Genomic DNA, 21299 nt, shown 5'->3' on the forward strand with positions numbered 1-21299 from the left:
CCATGGCCTCTGTTTTCTCTGCTACAGATGAATACAAGGAGTTCATTGCAAGTTGGGTTTTGTTCTCATCCAAAATGAAGGACATCTGGTTGTTTCTTCCTTAAGAATGATTCCAGTTTCACAGCAATATCTTAGAACTATCTTAGGGTAGCACTTCTAATCTTAAATTTGACCACCAGTTCAAAGATGGTTTTTAGAGTTTTGCCATTTTACTAATTCATGGGAAATGTGAAAATACTTTTACTTCATTGTTATATGCATTTTTATATTTTGTACTTTAAAAACTTCTGTACATTATATTCTGAAAGCATTTTTTGCTGTAAAATAGGGTAGAAATAAATGCTTTTGCCTACCTTGGGCTATAAAGCTTTCATGCCAAGAACCGTTTCTTTGTTCAGTTGATTCCTTCTAAGGACTGATCATCTACATGGAGGCACTTGAGGTGTTGCTATGAGTAAAAATTATACAGTGCTCTATATGCAAAAGATTAGTGAAAATGAGGAACTGAAGGTATCAAACAAATGCTATTGAGGGTTGTATTATGTCTGAAAAGCCCAAAGTGCAATTCAGAGAAGATATTTTTTGTCTGAAATGTACATTTGCTGACCTGCCTTGCCTGTTGGATTATATTGCAGTTTTGTCAGGAAGCAGCTTTTTTCTCTTTCTTCTAATTCTTCTTCAATAGCAGACTCACTGGAAAAACTCTTGCAGCTACTGCTCCTGAAGTTTAATTTATGCCTTTTGAAATAGCTACAACTTGTGAAGCTCTGTCACTGGGGGAAATCAGATTGAAATCTTCTCTTGAATAGTTGGATTATTATTGTAACCACTTAAAAGGTGACAGGATCTTCACCTCAGCCATTTTTTTTCTCTGAGAAGTGTTGGAAATGTCACCCAGTTAAACCTCAGATCAGAACGCCATTTAAAAACATGTCTCATTAAACACTCAGCTCTTGTTATGACCCTGATGGATTAGTTGCTACCGAGTTTATGAAAAATGAAATGCATTACTTTTCCGAGAAGCTTTAACAATGTATTTTCCATTCTCATTTAGGATAGGAATGCCTGACACTTACTAAGCTGTTAGAATATGGCCTACGGTTCACCTAATTCAAAGGCTGGAGAATGAAGGAAAAAAGATGAGTGTGAAAAATAGACTTCTCTTTCTTTTTTAACAAGTAGCATTTGTTATGCTTTGCAGACTTTTGAAGGCAACACCAACTATGACACGCCTGAGCTGCGGACTTTTGAACCTGTATCGACACGATTCATACGTGTCTACCCTGAGAGAGCCACACACGGGGGGCTGGGGCTGCGAATGGAGTTGCTGGGCTGTGAACTTGAAGGTAATTGCTCTGCTAGAAATGAATGCACTTTATTATTTTCATAAATACATTCTCTGCTTGGTCTGCTGCTGAAGACTGTTGTGTCTGCACAGGCAGCACATCGGACTTTCACTTCCATGACTGCCATTAGTGCTGGTTCTTGGCCTCTTCAGTTCCTCTCTGCAACATTTGAATTTGCCCAAGGCACATTTATTATTCTTTTTCCTATTTTTTTGTTGAATCACAGTGATACTCTCCACATGGTTTTCCATTCCCTTAAGCAGCCTTATGATTATACTTCTGAGAATCATAGAGCTATTAGGAGAGAATAAAGACAGGAACTTAAATTTTATGTTACCATGATACAACCCTGGAGGAGATGTTTTCCAAGAATGCAGAGGGAGCTTTGCCCTAAATATAGTAATCACATCCCTCTATCCTTCAGAGGCCCTGAAAGTCACACCACAAGCTGTGGTAGGAAAAGATCACTTGAGTGGACAGTGTCTGTGGTGTTACTTTTGGGGGGTAAAGGGGGCCTCTTTGTTCTTTACTAAGCTTTAATTTTGCAAGAATATGTAGGAGATGAAAGACCAGGAAAAGCAAGGTTTAGACATTTGTCCTTGGACTGTGACATAAAGCCCGCTTTGATTTTTCTTATATAAACATAATTATTTAACTTAATAGATAACTACAGATAACACTATGTGAATTTAACAATTTTATCTGGTGGATGATGGTATAGTGGTGAGGCTTATAAACCACAGCTTAAAAATACAGAATAACAAACCATATTATTTGGGGTTTCATATGGCAACTCTTATAGAAGCAGCTCTTATAGAACAGGCTCCCAAGATGAATGGAAACAACTCTACCTCCATTTCTTTCTCACCATTTCTCCCCCAAAAGGGAAGTGTGGGAGGCATTTGCTGTGAGAACTGATGAGTTCTGTGTTGTTTTTTTTTTAGTTCAGTGATTGAATTAGTATGATTTTACTTGGCCCGGAAAGTGGGGAGGTTGGAAATACTTCTTAGTTCCCGCAGGAAGTCCTCATTTCCTGTGAGAATACTTAGTTCCTGCAGACTATTGTGCTACTTGCTCAGAAAAAAAGAAAACCCAGCACCTGCCTTATGTAAACTCACAAACTCTGGACAAAGCCCTTCAGCCACAGGCCTCCTGTAGCCACCCAGCCATCCAGGAGTGAGCCTGTGCACCACCTCACAAGAATATATTGCCCAGTGAGATGGAGGACCCTTTGCTTTTAGGCAAACTGAAACAGCAAGTACATTTTTGTTTTTTCCACTGGGACACATCTTTTCACATGTTTTCCTTCTGCTATGGTACACTTTTGATGTATGCTCTCCTGTAGGTCATCCATGGGTAGGTGAGGTCAATTCCCATTTGCCTGTGGGAGAAGCACAATAATGCTTAATGTTGTATAATTGCATCTTAAGGAGGGAGTTGAATGAAGTCACTTGAGATTTACTGAGCAAGAAAAGAGCTGAGATGAGAAAAGAAGCGTGGCGGTTGGCACAGAGTGGAGTAGAAATCAGCTCTTCAGCAATAATGAGCGAGGGCAAGTTTTGTGTTCTTGAAACATCCCAGGGGGGCATATATGAAATGATGGCAGAGATGTAGGCAAGCTTGAGGCTATACAGGGACACAAAGATCAAGATAAGAAACTTAACTGGATGTAGAAATCTAGAGGGATCCCCCAGAGGGGTTCTTATAGCAATGTGGGTAACAAATGGTCTGCATAATTTACAACAGGTACAGAACTGTTTCTTTAACTAGGGATAGATTGAACCTGTAAAGCATAGGTCAGGGTCCTAAAGAGGCATGTTTTATCCCATAATATCGCTACTTCAAAAAGTACCACCTCTCCTGACATTTTCAAGCCAAGACGTCAGCATATGTGATCTTCTGAGGGCAGTAGAAGGGAAAAGAAGAATCTGCAAAAGACATACATTATTGCGTAGCCTATAATGAGTGAAAAAGATTGCTGATGAAAATAACAGTAAGTGAGAAGAGACAAAAGGCTGGATCACATTCCAGGAGTGCTTATCTTAAGCCAGGGAACTATCATACGTGCAGCATGAAACACAACTTAAATGCAGCACCAAGTGTCTGTGCTCTGGTTTTCCAGATGTGGTGTGCTTTGCAGATTCTGGGCTATGTGTTTTCTGGCGTCTTCACAAACCTGAAGCTTTTAACTGTAATAACAAGGTTCAGACTTTTACTGGTTAGGCAGCAGCTACCGGAAAGTCATCACCAGCAAGAAGCAGGCAGGTGGCTGGGAGGGATGACTGACATCACTGATGTCTTATTTATTTATAGCTTCAACAAAAAAAAAAAGAAAAAAAGAAAAAAAAAAAAAGAAACACCTTCCATGTGTCCTCATTGAGCACAAAGTGATTCCACATCACACTGCCTTCCTGCTGCTGTTACCAGAACCGTGCTCAGACATTTCCTCCCTTAAGTGTGCTCTGCAGAGAGGTTTCTTCAGCAACTCATTGGGTGCTAGAGAATTACCACCTTGAGCATGCACCCCCCCCACCCCTCTGCACAGGCTCACTCACTGGGACTTCAGAGAGCAATAAAATTATGGGATCTCTACCCCACACACAGCCCTTTAGGACTCTCATTCTGCCTGGCCAGGCTTTCACTGTTCCTTGATAGGAGCAACAAACACCCATCAGCCAGTGAATAGGCAGTCTGGGGCTTTGCTGCCCAGCTCTGCTCAGCCCTTCAGCCCAGTTATGCCTCGGGGCAGGAGGCAGAACAGATACTCCCTATGCCAAAGAAGTGCTAAGCAACCTGCAAAGTAGAGTTGCTTCAATCGTCAGACACAACACATGTGCTCATCAGGATGTTACTCCCAACTGCATGCTGGTTCTCCAGCTCGTGTTTTAACTGAACAACTGGATTTTGTTTCAGCTCCAACTGCTGTCCCTACCGTTTCCGAAGGCAAGCCTGTGGATGAGTGTGATGACGACCAGGCAAACTGTCACAGTGGCACAGGTGATGACTACCAACTGACAGGTGCAGAAACCATCCTCATTCCATTGCAGCTTCACTGTAGCTCATATCCATCACCAGCTTAATGTTTGCACTGATTTAACCACTCAGTATTAATGGACATTTGTATGCAGTTTGTATTGTTAGTGCTGTCAAAACATAGGCATCTGCCTTTTATGTATGACAATACTTTTGATTGTTTTCTCAGCTATGTAATTTTTGAAGAAAATAATAGTGACTAGATGGAAGAGAGGGCAATTTTTTGAGTGGTAATTGTGTCTAATCAAATCTTCTAATCAAACTTTCTCTTACTAAGAAGAAAAGCTGGACAATACTCTTGAGATTTATTGTCTGAGATTGAAGAATTTGAAATATTACTTGGTTTACATTATAGGCTATAGTTATAGGCTTCCTTCCTAAAACTTAGTATAGGATTCAAATCTCATTCCCAAATCTTTCCCCGATAGAAACAAAACAGATTTGTTTCATCAAAGTGCACTGCCACATACTCATAGTGACAGAAATATTTCCATGATTTTCCCTGCCTACACCGTGTTACAGCCACAGAGGGGCTGATGCTCTCCAAGCTGCCATCAGCAGCAGAAATGTAGGAGTGGGAGATGTAACATAGACTGCATCTGAAATAGAGGAAGCTTGCTAGGTTTCATATCCTCACACTTCTGCACAGAATCATTAGCCCTTCTAAGACAGCTGACACTGCACCTCTATGCTTTTGATCTCTTCTTGGAGGTCACTTGTTCCACAAATCTCTGTGTCTGTTTGATTAGGTCTATACATCTGCAGTAATGGACCTTGTTTTTAGATGCAGCAACACAAGTTATTTCATCACTGCTCCCTGATGTGCTTATCTAATAAATGTTCATTGCTTCTTATATCCATGATATAAAATAGCATTAAAATCTGGGACTAGCTGTCCAAGAGGTCATTGGGTGAGCTTAGGTAAGAGATCGGCTTTTTGGAATGAGCCAAGTAGAACATCAGGCAACAGATACAAATGAAAGTGAAATTTCAATATCAAACCCTTTCTGAGTTTGCCAATATCTCCTGTAATTGCGTGCTGCAAATCATAAATTGAAAAAAAAACAATTCCTGAGTGAAAAAGACAGTGCACGGTCACTGTCACTGCTTTTTAAATCAGTGTCTCAGATTAACCTTATTCTTTTTGAAAACAGCCATGAAGGGAGTCTGATAAAATAGTCTGTATTGTGTTAAGGTAGCTCAGAAAGTTTTCAATGTTACTAAAAAATGTAATTTATTTATTTTTATACCAAAAAGAAAGAGGCAGGTCAGGAAACACTAGATCTTCCTGCAGAGACCTACATTGTCTTGGAAAGCCCAATAGGTAGAGACATACTGCACATAGAGGAGGCTCTGTCAAGGAAAGCAGACAGATCTATGCAAGCACCTTCCATGTTCATAGTCTCTGCACTTCAAGGAGCTCAGGACTCCATCCCACATGTCCCTTAGGGAAGGTTTATTAAGCAGAAGAAAACCCTTCTGGCAGCTTCTGCAGGTTGTGCTTAGGGGGCAATTTATAATCTCTAAGACAAGGGAACAGCTGCCAACCTTCCTGAGCACCATCTCTTCTAGGGAACTGAATGTTTCTCAGTATTAATACTGAAAATTACTGCACTGCCCTCCTACAAAAGTGCAGACATTTAAGTACAATTTATTATTACAACACCTAGAAACCCTAGGCAGTGCATGCACAGCACTGGAGAAATGTTGCATTGTACGTATGGTTTTACTTACAACAGAAAAATGCACAGAACTGATTTTACCAATAAATTAATTGTAAACATTCTTTTCTTCCTCCAAACTGCATAGAAGGCAAGTGTGTAAGTCTCGTGGTCCATTAAGGGTAGCAGGGCAGTGCAGAGGGGATTTCATGAGTGCCTTACCCTCTCTTACCCGTTCCCAGTGCAAGTGTGGCGTGTGTGCTCTCGTGGGTGCCACTGCAGAGTCACTTCTCTGACAGCACTTGCACATATGTGAGTACCACAGTGAAGCCTCCCTTGCAATTAACTGTAATTGTGCTGTAGGCCAAATTCCTTCCTGCTCTATTTGGACCCCATACAGAGCCACTCTATTTGCGTGGTTTATAGCATTTCCCATCAGATCATTCTCACAAACATAAAGCTGATACAGCTTGGGCATTCATTCTCATTGGAAGTCATCATAGTCATCCTTTCTATAATGCTTTAAGCACTTGCTGGAGAAAGGAAAAACAGGAGTCATTGACTGGCAATCAGCACCCCACCGTGCATTTATAATTGAACTAATTTCCTTTTTGTTTCCTTGTGAATATGAGGCTTCCTTTAAAAAGTCAAGTATTTTAAAAATATCAATTAGTAAGCCTAGGAGAGGGCCATGACCCCACTCACCTCTTGTTTATCTGCATGAAGAAAAGGACAAAGGGGAAGTCCTTAATTCTTCCTTCACTTTGAGACAGAAGTGAAACTTACCTTAGACTAGATCCTAAAGTCTGGCAATTCCCATGCACCTCTCCTGTGGGCTGTTCTCACAACACAGCTATGAAAAGACTTACAGGGAGCCCCAGTTTTTCCTCACATGCCTGGTATGAGAAACTGCAGGTCATGGGTAAATGAACAAAATAGTGACTCTTAGGAGGTGTCATGAAGACCAGCTGCTCACTTCCCATGTGATTTGGAGCAAATCAGTGTCTATAAATCAAGGACGGTCACAGGGACATGGTGAGGATGATTTAGTTGGCGTTTGCAAGGACTCCAAAGATACACAGCTTTATTTAATGAAGAGTTCTTGTGGGGCTTTTTTGATAAAAGAAACCAGACTTCTAATGTCATATTTTCATGCTTAAGCTCTCATACTCAGTTAGCTACATGTCTAACAAAGACAGTAATATTTCAGGTTTATATATAGGTTATTCCTAATGACTGCTGTGTCCTTTGTTGTGTCACATGTATCATGATATGCATAATTTCTTTTCCAGGTGGGACTACAGTGCTGAATACAGAAAAGCCAACAGTAATTGACAATACATTACAACCAGGTAAAAAAAATTCTTATTAAAACCACAATAAATTCCATACCCAAATTTCATGCCAGAGACAAAATAATGAATTGCAGCACTTCCTGACATACCATTCCTTGAAGTCTCTGAAGTAAAGAAGCATCTGGTCTGTTAGCTCTGTACAGTAAATATTTTATTCCTTTCATCCACATGTAGATACAGCAGAGAACAAGATTTCCTTCTGCATCAGCAAATGCCAAGTGCTGACAAAATTAAACTAACTTAATCACACAGTGCACTGTTTAAATGTGGTATGTCAGTGACACAAAGTGTGTTTGCAAACTCCAGGAAAACAAAAACAGCCACACAGGCCCACTCACTATTTATATCCATGGTTTTGCAAAACTAAAACAAGCAAAATTTGCCAGTTTTTTCCACCAGGGAGCTGGCAGTTCTACAATATTGTTTTCTAGCAAGTTTTCTTAAAATGGGGTTACATAAACTGTTACCATGTACTTGAAAAGGGAAAACCAAGTTGTCAGTGGCAGCAGGTCCTCGTTACTTAATACAATAGCTAGAAGCTTTTAAATTCCTTAGTTTGCTGCTTCCTCAGCTTTCATACCCTTTTTTTAATATCCTGTACAATTTACTGGGAGTGGGGGAGAGGATGGATTTGGGCAGAAAACCTGAACTCCAAAAACTATGAGCTCTGGTTAAAAATCCTTTGCATCAGTAATTGTGGAGTGGTAAAGAGGTCAGTTTTCAGTTACTCCCATTTCCTCCATTAAAGCACAGTCAGGCACAGTCTTGCAAGTGATTTATTAACAGGGTGGGTAAATGTTTATCATTGTTTCCTCAACCATGTGACACAATCCAGTCTTGCTTCAAATGAAAGGGACTAATAACGTAAAAAAATTCCTAAAGGACACTTATGGTGTTGATCTGATTAAGAGATAAAGCTGACTTAGCTCAGACGTTGTTCCCAGTCTCAGCCTCTGCATTCAGATATTGCAGAGGCCAATGCTTTTACTCTCCTCAAAATTTGTCTCCAGGGTCACCCAATTGCCTAAGTCAGCATGCACTATTTTTACCTCTGCCCTGCTTTATGAGCAGAGGCAAATCGTGGAGCACCAGTGCAATGAGAAACACAACAGTGAGCCAGTCCCCCCTGTTGGGACACCTCTCCACCCTCCTCTTCACAATCAGTGCTGCTGAAGGGCTGGATGGCTGCTGCTGATCTCACAGTCCTGCAAAGGGGCTGGGGATGCAGAGGAAGAAAAGATTCTGTGCAGTGAATTTAGAGCAAAGCATTTTAATTTTTATGTCTGAAATTATCTGTTAGGTTTCTATTTTGATGAGATTAAGGACTTTTAGCAGTTTTTTTAAACTATCTTCTTGCATTTAAACAAATTGCAAATTTAGAAAGCGCCTCTGTGCAGTGCAGTTTCACTCCCATCCAGCAGTGCCAGCTGCTTTGCAGGTTGTGTTCAATCCCCTTGGCATGGGTGGGACTCTGCAGTAACAGATTGACTGCTACTACCAGAGATTAAGATATCCTCATTTTTTCTCCTTACTTCCCTCCTGCACCACCTTTTCTTAATCTGCCATGTGCCAAGTTTTTTCTCTATTAAAAGGGTTTCTGAGGCTCTGTTCAGAGCATGCCAATGTTACTTCCCTGCATTGTGCTTGTAGGAACCATTTCCTTCCGGGGAATCAGGGACGAGTTCACATCCCAAACTCCAGGCTCCCACATGGCAGCACATTACAAAGACCATAGATAGAGATCAGCCAGACGCTAATAAATAAGAATAAGGTTTCCAGAATTTCCAGTTTGAGACATAAAGGTTTCCAGCTGCCTCATAATCCCTCACTGAAAACCAGCCAAAAACTCCCAAAAACGGGCAGGCAGAAATTTCCCTGAGCATGAGGAAACCCCTCGTGGCCTGGAGGTGGTATAAACATTTCCCTCTGCTGACGGGACATGGCTGGACCCGAATGCCACAGGGAAACACTCGGAGCAGGGGCCGTGCAGCCGGGAGCGATTCTGCTCCATCAGCCACAAATAAACTGTCCTTGGAGTTCCAGGGCTGCCTGGGGGCCCCTGGCCCTCTGCTGCCTAAGGATAAGTGCACTCTTTCAGCTCTTCTCAAGCTGAACAAGGTAGGAATTTAACACATCAAGGACTGAACCTTCAGCTTTGGCCTTAATTCCCTTTAAGGCCTGGTTTACCTTAAGGTGCTAAAGCACCATGAGGTAAATGATGATCTCCAAGCCAAGGAGTGATTCCAGATCAATTGCAGTTTGCAGACTCCAGTGGGTGACCCTGCAGCAGGTACATGGTGCCAGTGGTGGCCACAGCAGCTTGTGCCACAGTGGCTGGGGACAGAGGCTGACAGCCCTCCCAGCAGTGCCATGGCACAGGTACTCTGCAGTAGGTGCCAGCGCCACGTACAGTGTCCTTCTGCCTGATTCCAGCCTGCAAATATCCCTAATCTTGTTATCCCAGACTAACGTGCTTGTATGTGTCAAAGCCTGAGATTATCCTATTTCAACCAGCTTTCATACACTATGGAAACAGTTAAGAGCAAATAGCTGGAAAGCCTCTGTGTATAAACAAACTGTTCCATCAAGGACTCGTTTACATTTTGTTTCAAGGGGACTGAATTCAAAGAAAATAAAAAGAATCATGATTTCAAAATGCTAAAAATGTTTAAAGGTTTGGATTTTTTTTTTTTAAGAGAGGATCTACTTTCCTCCTCATACTTAAAAAGATGCCTTTTACAAATCCATCTGTCAAGGTAAATACCTCAGTTCTCAGCCCTAAGACTTTCTAACATCTAGTCATTTTTGAATGCATCTTTTTCAATTCTAAAGGACTATTTGAAATGCTTGTCTCTTAGCTATTTACATACAGAGCAAGCTGTTCATTTACATTACATGCTCTCAGTGTGTAATCTGAGTCCTTTGTAAAGCAGACTGTTCTGAGAAGTACCTTGTTTTTCACACATGTAATAACTATGTCAGAAAAACATAACTAAAAAATCCTGAAGTTAAAAGCTCTGCTAAGAAATAATTTAAAGGTAGAATAAGTCTGATTCTCATTTATGCTGGAGCAACTTTGTATCAGTAAAGGGATATTAAGACTGTTAACTTATCATTTACTATCATTTAAGGTAATTCTGTGCTGCCAGCATAAATGGTATAAAAAGGTGAAATGCAAATATAAATCAGACCAAATATACTACTTTGAAGTGGTCCAAATTATGTTTGTAATTTCCTATTTTAATGTTGATTTACCCTTTGGCAAGAGCATCTTAGAGAACATTTTCATATCATCTTTAATGCCATTATTGCTTCTTCTTGCCTCTTGTTGGAGGAGTTATAAAAATATGTCAAAGTCCGTGGGCCACAAAAGATTAATGGACTCGCAAGAAACTCACTCAACTAGATTTTCAAATTACTTTCTTGTTCATGTGCACTAATGGTCCCAGCTGTGAGCAAGATGTGGTCAAAAAGTACAGCTGTTGGTTATACTTTGAGAGGATAAATCTGTTTTAATTCAGTATCACGTACCCTACATTTTGAAAAAGGCATATGGGATTTTGTCACACCTCCCTCTCAGATTCTCATCTGAGCTGCTGCTATTTGATTACATAATAGCTGGTTTTCTTTGTCCTCTCAATATACACAAACCCAGAGATCAATCACCTATTGGCAGGAGAATTATCCTAGCATGGGAATGGGCCAGCAATGCAGAGGGAGCCCAACAATTGCTACTCGTCCCTAGTTTCCTTCCTTCCACCAGAGCTGCCAGGCTATAGTTCAAGGACAAAGAAGGGGACAGATTGCCTGTAGCTTGCTGTGAGCTACTCTATCAGCCCCATGGGACCTTTAATAGAAGGTCTGAACTAGCCTGTCTTTTCTGGGGCAGAACCATTGTCCATAATGAACCTATCCTGATGCTACAAGTGTCCATTATTAATTGGCTAGCAGGCCTATTTTTCCTTTTTTATGAGTCCCTGGGAGAAGCACTGGAAGAGGCATAAGAATAGGCAATAAGAGATGGCATGTTTAAGAAGCTTGTAAAATAAGAGCACTCTAAAATGCCTTGCCTTTGACCTTCAATCCCATTGCTGTGATTGTCTAAGGAATATAGTAACACAATAACTTTTGAGAAAACAATAGGAACCTAGCAAGAAACACCTAACTGTGTGCAGGTTACTGTCAAATTCTCAGTTTCAGTGGATTCTACTTCTGCATGGAAAACAAGTTCATTTTTATGCTACACCATGCTGTCTCTGAGTCTGAAGCCAAGGAACATAGGCATGGCCAAAGCATATCAGACTTAGGCTCTTTGCCAATTTCCTGGACTATATATTTCAAATGAAAGTGTAAGAAAGTATTTATTAGATGGAGCTGTGAAATGTAGCTCTGTTTTGAAACTTTCCCTCTGATCCAAGTGTTCAGAACTGTCATCAGAGCATGAAGTAAAAGGCTTTTGTCACTTCCTGCACTTCAGAATTAACAACTAAATTCTGGATGTTTTCCTTGTCCATGTCAGTGTCCAGTTCTCTTTGAATTGTGTTCAATCTTAGCAGCATTCAAGGGAGCAAGTACCACTCACATAATATGAGAATTTTTCTCCTTTGATCCACATCAAGCTTCACTGGGTATCTCACATTACTTAGGCTGTGAAATAGAAAAACCAGAATATTGTTCTGTTCTGAGTCTCTGGATTCATCATTCATTTACATACTTCTCCTATGTATTCTGCTATTTATTTTTATTCAGAGTTGAACAATACCAGTCCTGTCTTTGTGCTATATGCTCATTTCTGCTGTGTGGTATCTTCAGATGGATGTGATCTATCTACCACTGTTCTCTTTTCTTGTGGTTTGAATAACACACAGGCTATCAGTACTTTGACTGATATAATCCTTTGGGATTAATAAGATTAATTTTGTTCTACATTTTCTAAAACCTTTTCTAAAGTTCTGTCTCATGGCTCTGATGTCAAAGCCATGCAATATAGCTCTCCCTAGGCCTCCTTGACAATGAAAGGCTATTTGTCACAATCTTAAAACTCTTTAATTCATTGCAATGTCACTCTGTTTCTTTTAAAACCCCCCTTGATTTTCAGATGTCCCCTTTTGGGCAAGATGTCTTTGATCATGGCCCCATTGTCTAGAAAAAAATACCTAATACACTGATGAAAGAGCCATAATTCCAAGATTGCCTTTCTGCATTCATGTGTGCACAGACTCAGTTCTGCTTCTTCAACTTTTGAGGCCAAGTAGAGATTATTCGCCACAATCTGCTTTTTTACTAGAAAAGGCTAGGGTGCTCCAGGAAACATCTTTCCTCCACGTTGAATTCTTGTGCCAGACATTATCTGTTGAATTCATTTGTTCCCAACTAGGATGCTGCATTCGTGACAATATGGAGTAGACCCCTCTGGAGGCCAGCAGGAGAGAAGAGGGAGGCAGATGGGATGGGGAGGATGAAAGAAAAGACTGAAGAATGAGGGCTCAGTGCAGAGAGACACCACAGCACAGCCAATCCACTGACAGGCAGAGCAGAGGGGCAGGAGCTGCCATAGGCTCAGATGTCTCTGCAGACAGAATGAAATCTTCTAGAGGCCAGAGGGGAGAGGGCACGGTGGCCACAGTGCAGGAATCCAGTGAATTGAGTAAAAACTGTGTCTGGGAGCAAGGGTCTGCCAAACAAGGACACAGCAGGCAAGGAGAGAATGATAGATGAACCCTTTTTACATCCATTCTGTCTCAATGTACTCACCTGAGGTTTTGTGTTGTTAAAATTAATATTCTAGTTTACCTTCCATTAAAATATGGGTTGTGAGTTCAAAAGCTTTACCAGTCTTCCCTGGCAGCTCAGTACATGCAGGAGGTCTTTGCCTCTTCAGATTGGAAGAGCTCCACCTCAAAGGTCTGGCCAACTGCAGGTCTCAACACACTTCCCATATTTCTCATTATTTTCCCACAATAAACAAACACATTCTAAGAGTTGCATTATCTTTCCTGGCTTTTTTTATTAATAATGGGCAAGAAACACAATTCTTCCCCCAGAGCTGATATTGATGGAAGCATAGAGTCCTTTGTTCTTAGTTCATACTTGCACAAAGCATCTCATTAAAGTAAACCTAAGTTATTCCTTTAATAAGGCGTGAGTCATGCCTGAGAAAATACTCCAAGATTTGGTCACATTGCTGTTGGGAGGGTTTTGCTCTACTGGGAGTTGTCACTGCTCAAGGTGAGATAAAAGTTCATACCAATGAGGTAGGAACCAAAAGATTTCAAACTGCTTCTGAAAATAAGAACTGCAAAGGATTTATATGCTATCTTTGTATAATCTTTCCATTGAAATTCCTAGTTCTATTGAAGAAAATAACCTACTATGTATTAAACCTTTGGGCAGAATTGAAAAGAAGATGAAAACAAGATATGATCTCATCCTGACCATAATACCAGACTTCCCTTATTTTATGCAGAGCTTGTTTTGAAGCTTATTTTGAGTTCATTTGGCAATCAGCCACATTTGTCCCTTTTCCCTCTCAATTTGTCCATTTCAATGCTGCCATCTTGTGGGCCTACTTAACTGTCTGGAAGATGCTGAAAAAAGTTCCTTATTGAAGCCAAAACCTGTAGACTTCAGCAGAAATCCTTTCCTGCCAAGGATATTCCATTAATGTTTCTGGTTGTACTTATTTTTGTCCAAATCTCATTGAGAGTTGCAAATTGTGGCACCATTATGGTGCAGAGATATTGACAACCAGAAAATACATCTGATAAGTAAACCAGAGCTTTCTTTATGAGTCTTCTGTGCTGCAACACAGTTATCAGATAATGCGGGTGAATCAGAAGAATTATTCTAACCACAGAAAAAAAAAAAATCCCATCACATGGGTCATAAAGAGACAAGAAGCAACCACATCTTTTACAAAAAAATTAGTGATTTTTTTTCATCTGTTTCCCAGGAGGGTTGTTCTTGCTATGGCTTCTCAGAGTCTCAGGAAGGAATGGTTCTGTTAATGTCAAATGTGTGCATTTGTTTTGAAGTACAAAATCTGAATTATGCAATTAATATTCACATTTCATCCCCCCTTTTAAATCTTTCCTTGCAGAGCCACCACTATACAATTGTGCCTTTGGCTGGGGATCCCAAAAGACTTTGTGCCACTGGGAACATGACAACCAGGTGGATTTAAGATGGGCAATCCTGACCAGCAAAACTGGGCCGATTCAAGACCACTCAGGTAATCATGAGTTCATGATGTAGCTGCTTTACATGGGATGAGATTGTTCTTTTTAATGCCAATGTTTTCCAAAATCACAAGAGAGTGAATTATACCTAAAATACATTAGGTCACAAAGATGGTTCTCTAGTAAACCTAATCCATTACTGGTAATCACAACTGACTGTAACTGTCCTTTCTGTTGGGGAATAAAGATTGTTTCTTGGAAGGAACTGAAGATATTCCCTTTCCCTGACTTGCCTTTGGGTAATCTGGGGTAGAAAAATATCAGAATCACCAAATATTTTACAAATATCACTGACCAAGTAATACAGGCAGTCAGTTAATGACCTCACATTATTCCTGTTTGCAGTTACAGGGACTATCCACCACAAGAAAGTGTTGTCTGTAAGTGAAACTTCCCTGAGGGTTGTGTTACCACGCACCTCTCCTTTCCAACAGGAGTTGGATATTATAGCCATCCTCTGCTCACAAACAGTTTTTCAAGAAATATCTCGCTGGGGAATTGATTGGTTTGTTTTGCAGTAACTAACTCATAGCTCAGCATAATTAGGCAATAAATTTGCTGCAGGCTAGTGGAGAAGGGAGGGCACTGTGCAACCTGTACAGCCTCTTACTTTAGTGCTCTCTCTTGCATACGTGCAGATTAATCAAATGGGTTGAGATGAATCCCCCTTCCCATTTCTGCTACCCTTTGCTTAATGAGAATGACAAGGAAATTAGACAAAATTGGACTTTTTAAATTCTGAGACACTTTCAATTGAATCTTAAGACAAGAACAGTAGTTTCAGGGGAAAAAAAAAAAACTTGTAATACTTTGACTATAAATGGCATTGTACAAATAAATGGCATCAAATTAACTAAATGCAGTTAGTTGAAGTGAAAGCTGTAATGGTGGAAGAATTGATGTAGAGAAAAGTGAAATGGCTCAGTAGGATCTGACATTGAAAGGAGGTTAAAAGCTATGTTAGCCAGAGACTGACAAAATCTAAAAGGCATGCATAAGTAAAGCTCTAATTAAGACAATGAAGACAGAGTTCCTGACCTGGCACTGCAATAATATTCTGAAAATGAGAGCTATCTGCACTTTGCCATCAAGGATTATAGAGAAAGAACTCGTCTTCAATCAGGAGATGAAGAAATTATATTCTTCAAATGAGATTTTGTTGTTTCCACTGGGCCCTGCTAGTACAGAAAACTTATTTGTTCCATGAGCTGTAGCTTTAGTAAATCTTAAAGGCAGTCCCTTTTTCTTCTACTGCAGTTTCAGTATTTTCCAAGATTCTCCTTGGACTCTAAGAGTACCTTCACCTGTCAGTTTTGTGACCTGCCTGCCAGCAGGCAAAGTGGGGCGGGTGTGAACATAGACCATGAGCAGTCTGAATGACACTGATGTCCCAAACCAACCCTCAGCTGCACAACAAGGCCACCCTATATATTGTGAGAACCACAGTGAGCAACTCCCAGGCATATCTTTCTCCCAGACTCTTGTGTAAAGCTGAAAAAATACACAGGTGTAATCTTCAACAGCAATTGCTTGTAGACGGCAGGATACACTGCATGTCACTTCAAATTATTTATCTTGTGATGAAATCTGGCCAGTGTTAGGTCTTCCAACTCAGACAGCCATCCTAATGCTGTGATTATTTTCCTTTTTTCTCCCTCTGGATTTTCCTATTCTTTGATGAGATTTGCACGTTGTGCTGCTCTGCACAGAAGCGAAGTTGGAAAGAAAATATAGACATAAGCATTCCTGCTTAAGAAGCTGGACAATATATTACTGCAGAAAGACAGAGAAAAAAAAAGTTTAATTTTTTTTACAATATAACATCATCTTCTATACAATTGTTCAACATGCATATTGGACAGGATACCTCTACTGCTCACAGAAAGATCCAAACAAAAGAAAACACCCTTGTCTCATGTTACAAGAAACATGCACCTTTCTTATTTATTAGGTCTAGCCACTGGGTTTAACCCACTCCTCTGAGTTCCTAGTTCCCATCTCACTACTCTGTCTTGCTTACATGAGTAGCAATGCTCATCTTCCTGTCTTCATTGGTGCAGGACTATACCATTGTAATCTAATAATGCACTATTTCACATGAAATTCAAGGACCTTATGTATAGGCGAAGACCAATGCTGGCAAAACACCACCCTTGCAAGACATCTTCTTTTGCCTCTTTTTACTTTTCTTTCTTTTGGGTGTTGGTATAAACAGTGATATGTATACTTATTTCAGCAATACTTAAGAAATAGTATTTTTTATTATTACTTTTATCCTTCCTACTCTCAGTAGGATGATGTCAATAAATGCTGACTCCATCCTTTTGTGTGAGTGCATTGCACATGCAATCTATTCTTACACACTCCAGGATGAACTTGGTGTTTTTCCACCATGACTCTCTGCAAAGACACTGTTCAAAAGCTGACTGGAATGGATGTGTGGCTGATGTAATTCTATAGTCAGTATCTTACTTAGCAATTTTCTGTTACCAAACTAATCACACTCCCACATGCTTCTCTCTCAGCATGATTGAGAAAGTAAGTTTCCAAGTTAAGGGTATCAGGTGCTCAGATTTCAACAAATATAAATCCATCATGCCCTTGAGAAAGTATCAGCTATAATCTTACTATTTCAGGAAAAGGGCTCATAAATATATAGAGCCCAACATATTGTTACAAAAATCAAGGGCGTAATTCTGACACCATCTGCAACAATGTTCAGCCTCTGTTTGGGAACATGCTTCAAATCTCAGTTCCTGATCTCTGGCCATGGCTGTTCAAAGCCATTTTACTCTTCTCAGCATTCTTCCCATTCTAATCTTGCCGCTTGAGCACAGATTACTTCAAACAGAATTTTTTTTAATAGCTCTTTGCACAATTAACATAGAGTAGGCCCCAGGGATTTCTCTCTAGACTGCTGAACCAGGGATGGCTGTTTTCAGGAGGTGCACACTGACTAATGGAGCACATAATGCTGTCTCACCAAACATGCTTGTGCCTCCTTCCCTTAACAAAAGCAAATGCCTTGTGTGTTTCATGAGGTGGGTACATTGTAAGGGCTTACACTTGGCACAAAACACCCCAGTGAAAAGCAGAGGAGATGGCCAGAAAAAAGGGTAGAATAATAGAATTGCTTGGGTTGTACAGGACCTTTAAAGGTCATCTAGTCCAACATCCCTGCAGTGACCAGGGACATCTTCAAGCTTGACCTTGGATGTTTCTGGAGAGGTTGGGTCTTCTTCCTCTCTGGACAACCTGTGTCAATGATTCACTATCCACCAAATTTCTTCCTTATATCTAGTCTGAATCTACTCTCTTTTAGTTTAAAATAATTACCCTTTAGGCTGTCACTAATAGCCCTATTAAAAAGTTTGTCCTCATCTTTGTTGTAAGTCCCCTTTAGTGGCTAAAAGGCTGCAATAAGGTCTCCCCAGAGCCTCCTCTTCTCCAGGCTGAATAACCCCAACTCTCAGCCTGTCCTCAGAGGAGAGGTGCTCCAGCCCTTTGATCAGCTTTGTGGCCCTCTTCTCAAAGAGTATCAGCTTTCCTAGAGCTCCCAAAACAATGCACTCTGACTCTCTTTTTTGTGATGCTTGAGCCATCAGCAGGGAAAGAAAGCAAAAGATATGGGGTGGTCAGGGATTCTTATGTTGACAAAGAAAATTAAAGCTGGTGGCTATTCTTAACACAGTCCTTCTGTCACAGTAGGAGATGGCAATTTCATTTACTCACAAGCTGATGAAAGCCAGAAAGGCAAAGTCGCCCGACTGCTGAGCCCCGTGATTTACTCGCAGAACTCTGCCCACTGCATGACGTTCTGGTACCACATGTCCGGCGCGCACGTCGGCACCCTCAAGATCAAACTGCGCTACCAAAAGCCGGATGAATATGACCAGGTGCTGTGGACCCTGAGCGGGCACCAGGCAAACTACTGGAAGGAAGGACGTGTTCTTCTTCACAAGTCTGTGAAACACTACCAGGTGAGCTTGGCTGTTCCTCGCTGAGCTACCACAGCCAAGGCCAGCAGCACCTTGCTGGCCGTGTTTTATACACCGCAGTAAAAGATGGCACTGAAGGATTTATGTAGACAATATTACACCTACAGATGAGCTACGCTTGCTGTGACTAATAATAGTGAAATATTTCATGGTATCTCAGATTACTGTGATACAAGCACTTTCTTATCAGAGGCCAAATAAATACTTTATATATCATTTATCATCAGTCACAAAACTGCCTCTTTGCCACAGTTTTGCTGATGTAAAAGTCTGTCATAAAGTCGTGCCAGTACATAATTTACATTTGCCTGTATAAGTTCATAAAAGCAATGCTGATTTTCAGGCCACAATTGAGGCATGAGTGTGACATCATGGCAAGTGAAGATCTGTGTTAATAACTGATTAAGAAATCCTGACTGCTTCAGTTGTATGCTAGCAAAAACATACTATCTTGTTTTTCTAGGTGGTTATTGAAGGAGAAATTGGAAAAGGAACCGGAGGAATTGCTGTGGATGATATTAAAATTGACAATCACATAGCACAAGAGGATTGCCGAAGTAAGTGTGACTAGCAAGAACATAGAGAGTTCTCATCCAAAATATTATTTATTTTGTTTTGATAGCTGGTTTTATCTGTGAGAAAGGGATAGATAATTATTAGTTTTGTTTCCACTGAAAATATACTGACTCAGCCCATAGCTTTATTCATTGTCAGTGCCACCGGTGTCACCTTGATATGGCAGCAGTCTGGATCAAAATTGGCATCCTACTGACATGGGTCACAGCAAATTCACAATTTCATGTCTCTCCCTGTATTTCATATTGCTGCCCTTTTTCAATTTCTCTGCTTTTCCTATTGCAGGACCCTATTTTACCTAATGCACATAATCCAATTTTATTTCTTCGCCCTTTTTTTGATCACTTACTACTAGGCCCTCTTAGTTTTTTCTTAAAGAGCCATATCAAAGCCTTACAGGATAAGCAGAAAGGGTGAAAAGGCCTCTGCTCTGTCCTCTGCTGTCCTGTCATTTTGAGTTTGCTGTGGCTCATTTGCTGTAGGTGTCAGCTCCCAGACATGTGGGACACAAAGCAATATTAGGACATGGTCTTTCCCATATCTGTGCCAGGCTATTCCTGAGATGCTCTTTGAGCCCTTTTATTCCTGGCCAGTTATTTATTCCAGCCCTTGAGTTATTCCAGTCACTGCTGATCATATGCACATTGCATACTGCACGTAATTTGGCGGCAGCAGCCCCAGATAGACACAAGCAACAGAACACTGTCCTTCATAGTGGAGATGAAGCAATTACTTTTATATAAAAGAGAGAATAGAAATGAGAACTCTTAGCATTAAGAAGATAAATTTATTCTGTGTGAGTTAGCAATACAACTAAGAGCAATAATAGAGGGTGTTCCTAACCTTTTGTAGCTAACATCCTTTTGAGGGTAACATGACAGTCTTCAGCTATGTGGTAATTTCGCTGGAGGATGAGGAAACAATCTTTTTACCATGTGGTCCAACCCCTGGGGTTTATCAAATGCCACCAGAGTGGCAATTGGCAGGAAAGGAAGGCAGGACACACTGCTTAGTCCTCCTGCAGTGTCCCCAGTGCCAAGAGAGGTGCTGAGACCACAATGTCTGCATTTAATTGACTCCAGCATGAGCAAGGAAAATAACTTCTTTCCTATCTCTTTTGGTTGTTCAAACCAAATGCTGAGCAAAGATTTCTGCCTGAGGGAGCAAAACCCAAAAGCTCAGTCTGAAATCCAAACACAAGTGGTCTCGCTGCAGCCAATGAAATTATTCTTGTGATTAACTATGCCTATGCTGATGAAGTGTTATGGAATTGGGCTCCAAAATTGTAAATACAGCGAACGAGATGCTAATTCATCACACTGATTTCTCTTTCCCAGGCATGGAAATCCCCTGCTGATAACTAAAATTGTTCCAAGACTGGGCGGAGGGGAGTTTTTTAATCTTTCTTTTTTTCTCCATTAATTTTCAGAGCCCATTATAATGAACAGCTCTGTCAAGCCACCATAATGATGCTCTGACACAGGAAAATCTGCTATACCATTATTGCCAGCATGATAGTCAATCAGTGTTTGTAACCCTAATAATCAATGTCAATTCTTTTGCTTCATTAGAATCAACTGATGTGGAGAATGAAATAGATGAAGAAGAAGACCCAGAAAGTAATCAAACAGGTAAAATTTGTGTTATTTCTTAAAAGGGAATGAATTTTAATGTGTATTTTAATGTGAATTTTTGCATTCTATTTATTTATTTATAGATTTGTTCTCTGACTGCATATTGTATTAAGGTGTTATGATTTTTCTGGATGAGATTATTAGAAGTTTTACATTTATTTGAAGGTTGTAATAGTTTTATTCTTCCATGTCATAGGGACTTATGTCCTTTTTATTATTTTTGCCTATCTCAAACATTTCAAATTTCATATACCTAATTTGTTACATTATATTCATATATATGCGAGCACATTATAGCCCCTCAATATTTTTTGACCTAGAAGGCTTGTCCACTGCTGAAGAAAGCACTATCATTATATCTTATAATTTATGACTCGCACTGTGCCTCAGTAATTAGGCTCAAAACTCCTCAGGTTAAATGTTTCACAGACCTGGCTGAAAATGCCATTTTATGACCA

The 21299-nt window shown here is 40.4% G+C and overlaps 1 protein-coding gene across 8 annotated transcripts in view; it reads left to right on the plus strand.

Moving 5' to 3' along the window:
• Positions 1-21299, plus strand: part of NRP1 (neuropilin 1) — a 114281-nt gene that overhangs the window by 88453 nt on the left and 4529 nt on the right. For 3 of the 8 annotated variants that reach the window (XM_030264366.4, XM_072925352.1, XM_030264365.4), the window contains 7 exons: positions 1202-1346; positions 4260-4343; positions 7333-7392; positions 14495-14626; positions 18342-18613; positions 19095-19188; positions 20779-20838. In XM_030264366.4, coding sequence (XP_030120226.3) covers positions 1202-1346; positions 4260-4343; positions 7333-7392; positions 14495-14626; positions 18342-18613; positions 19095-19188; positions 20779-20838 — 847 coding nt within the window. Of the gene's footprint in view, positions 1-1201; positions 1347-4259; positions 4365-7332; positions 7393-14494; positions 14627-18338; positions 18614-19094; positions 19189-20778; positions 20839-21299 lie in introns of all 8 variants that reach the window. The other 5 variants (XM_030264363.4, XM_072925351.1, XM_072925350.1 and 2 more) reach the window with 3 other exon arrangements.

This window comes from Taeniopygia guttata, chromosome 2 (genome assembly GCF_048771995.1).
Source record: "Taeniopygia guttata chromosome 2, bTaeGut7.mat, whole genome shotgun sequence".
NCBI classification, from domain to species: domain Eukaryota; kingdom Metazoa; phylum Chordata; class Aves; order Passeriformes; family Estrildidae; genus Taeniopygia; species Taeniopygia guttata.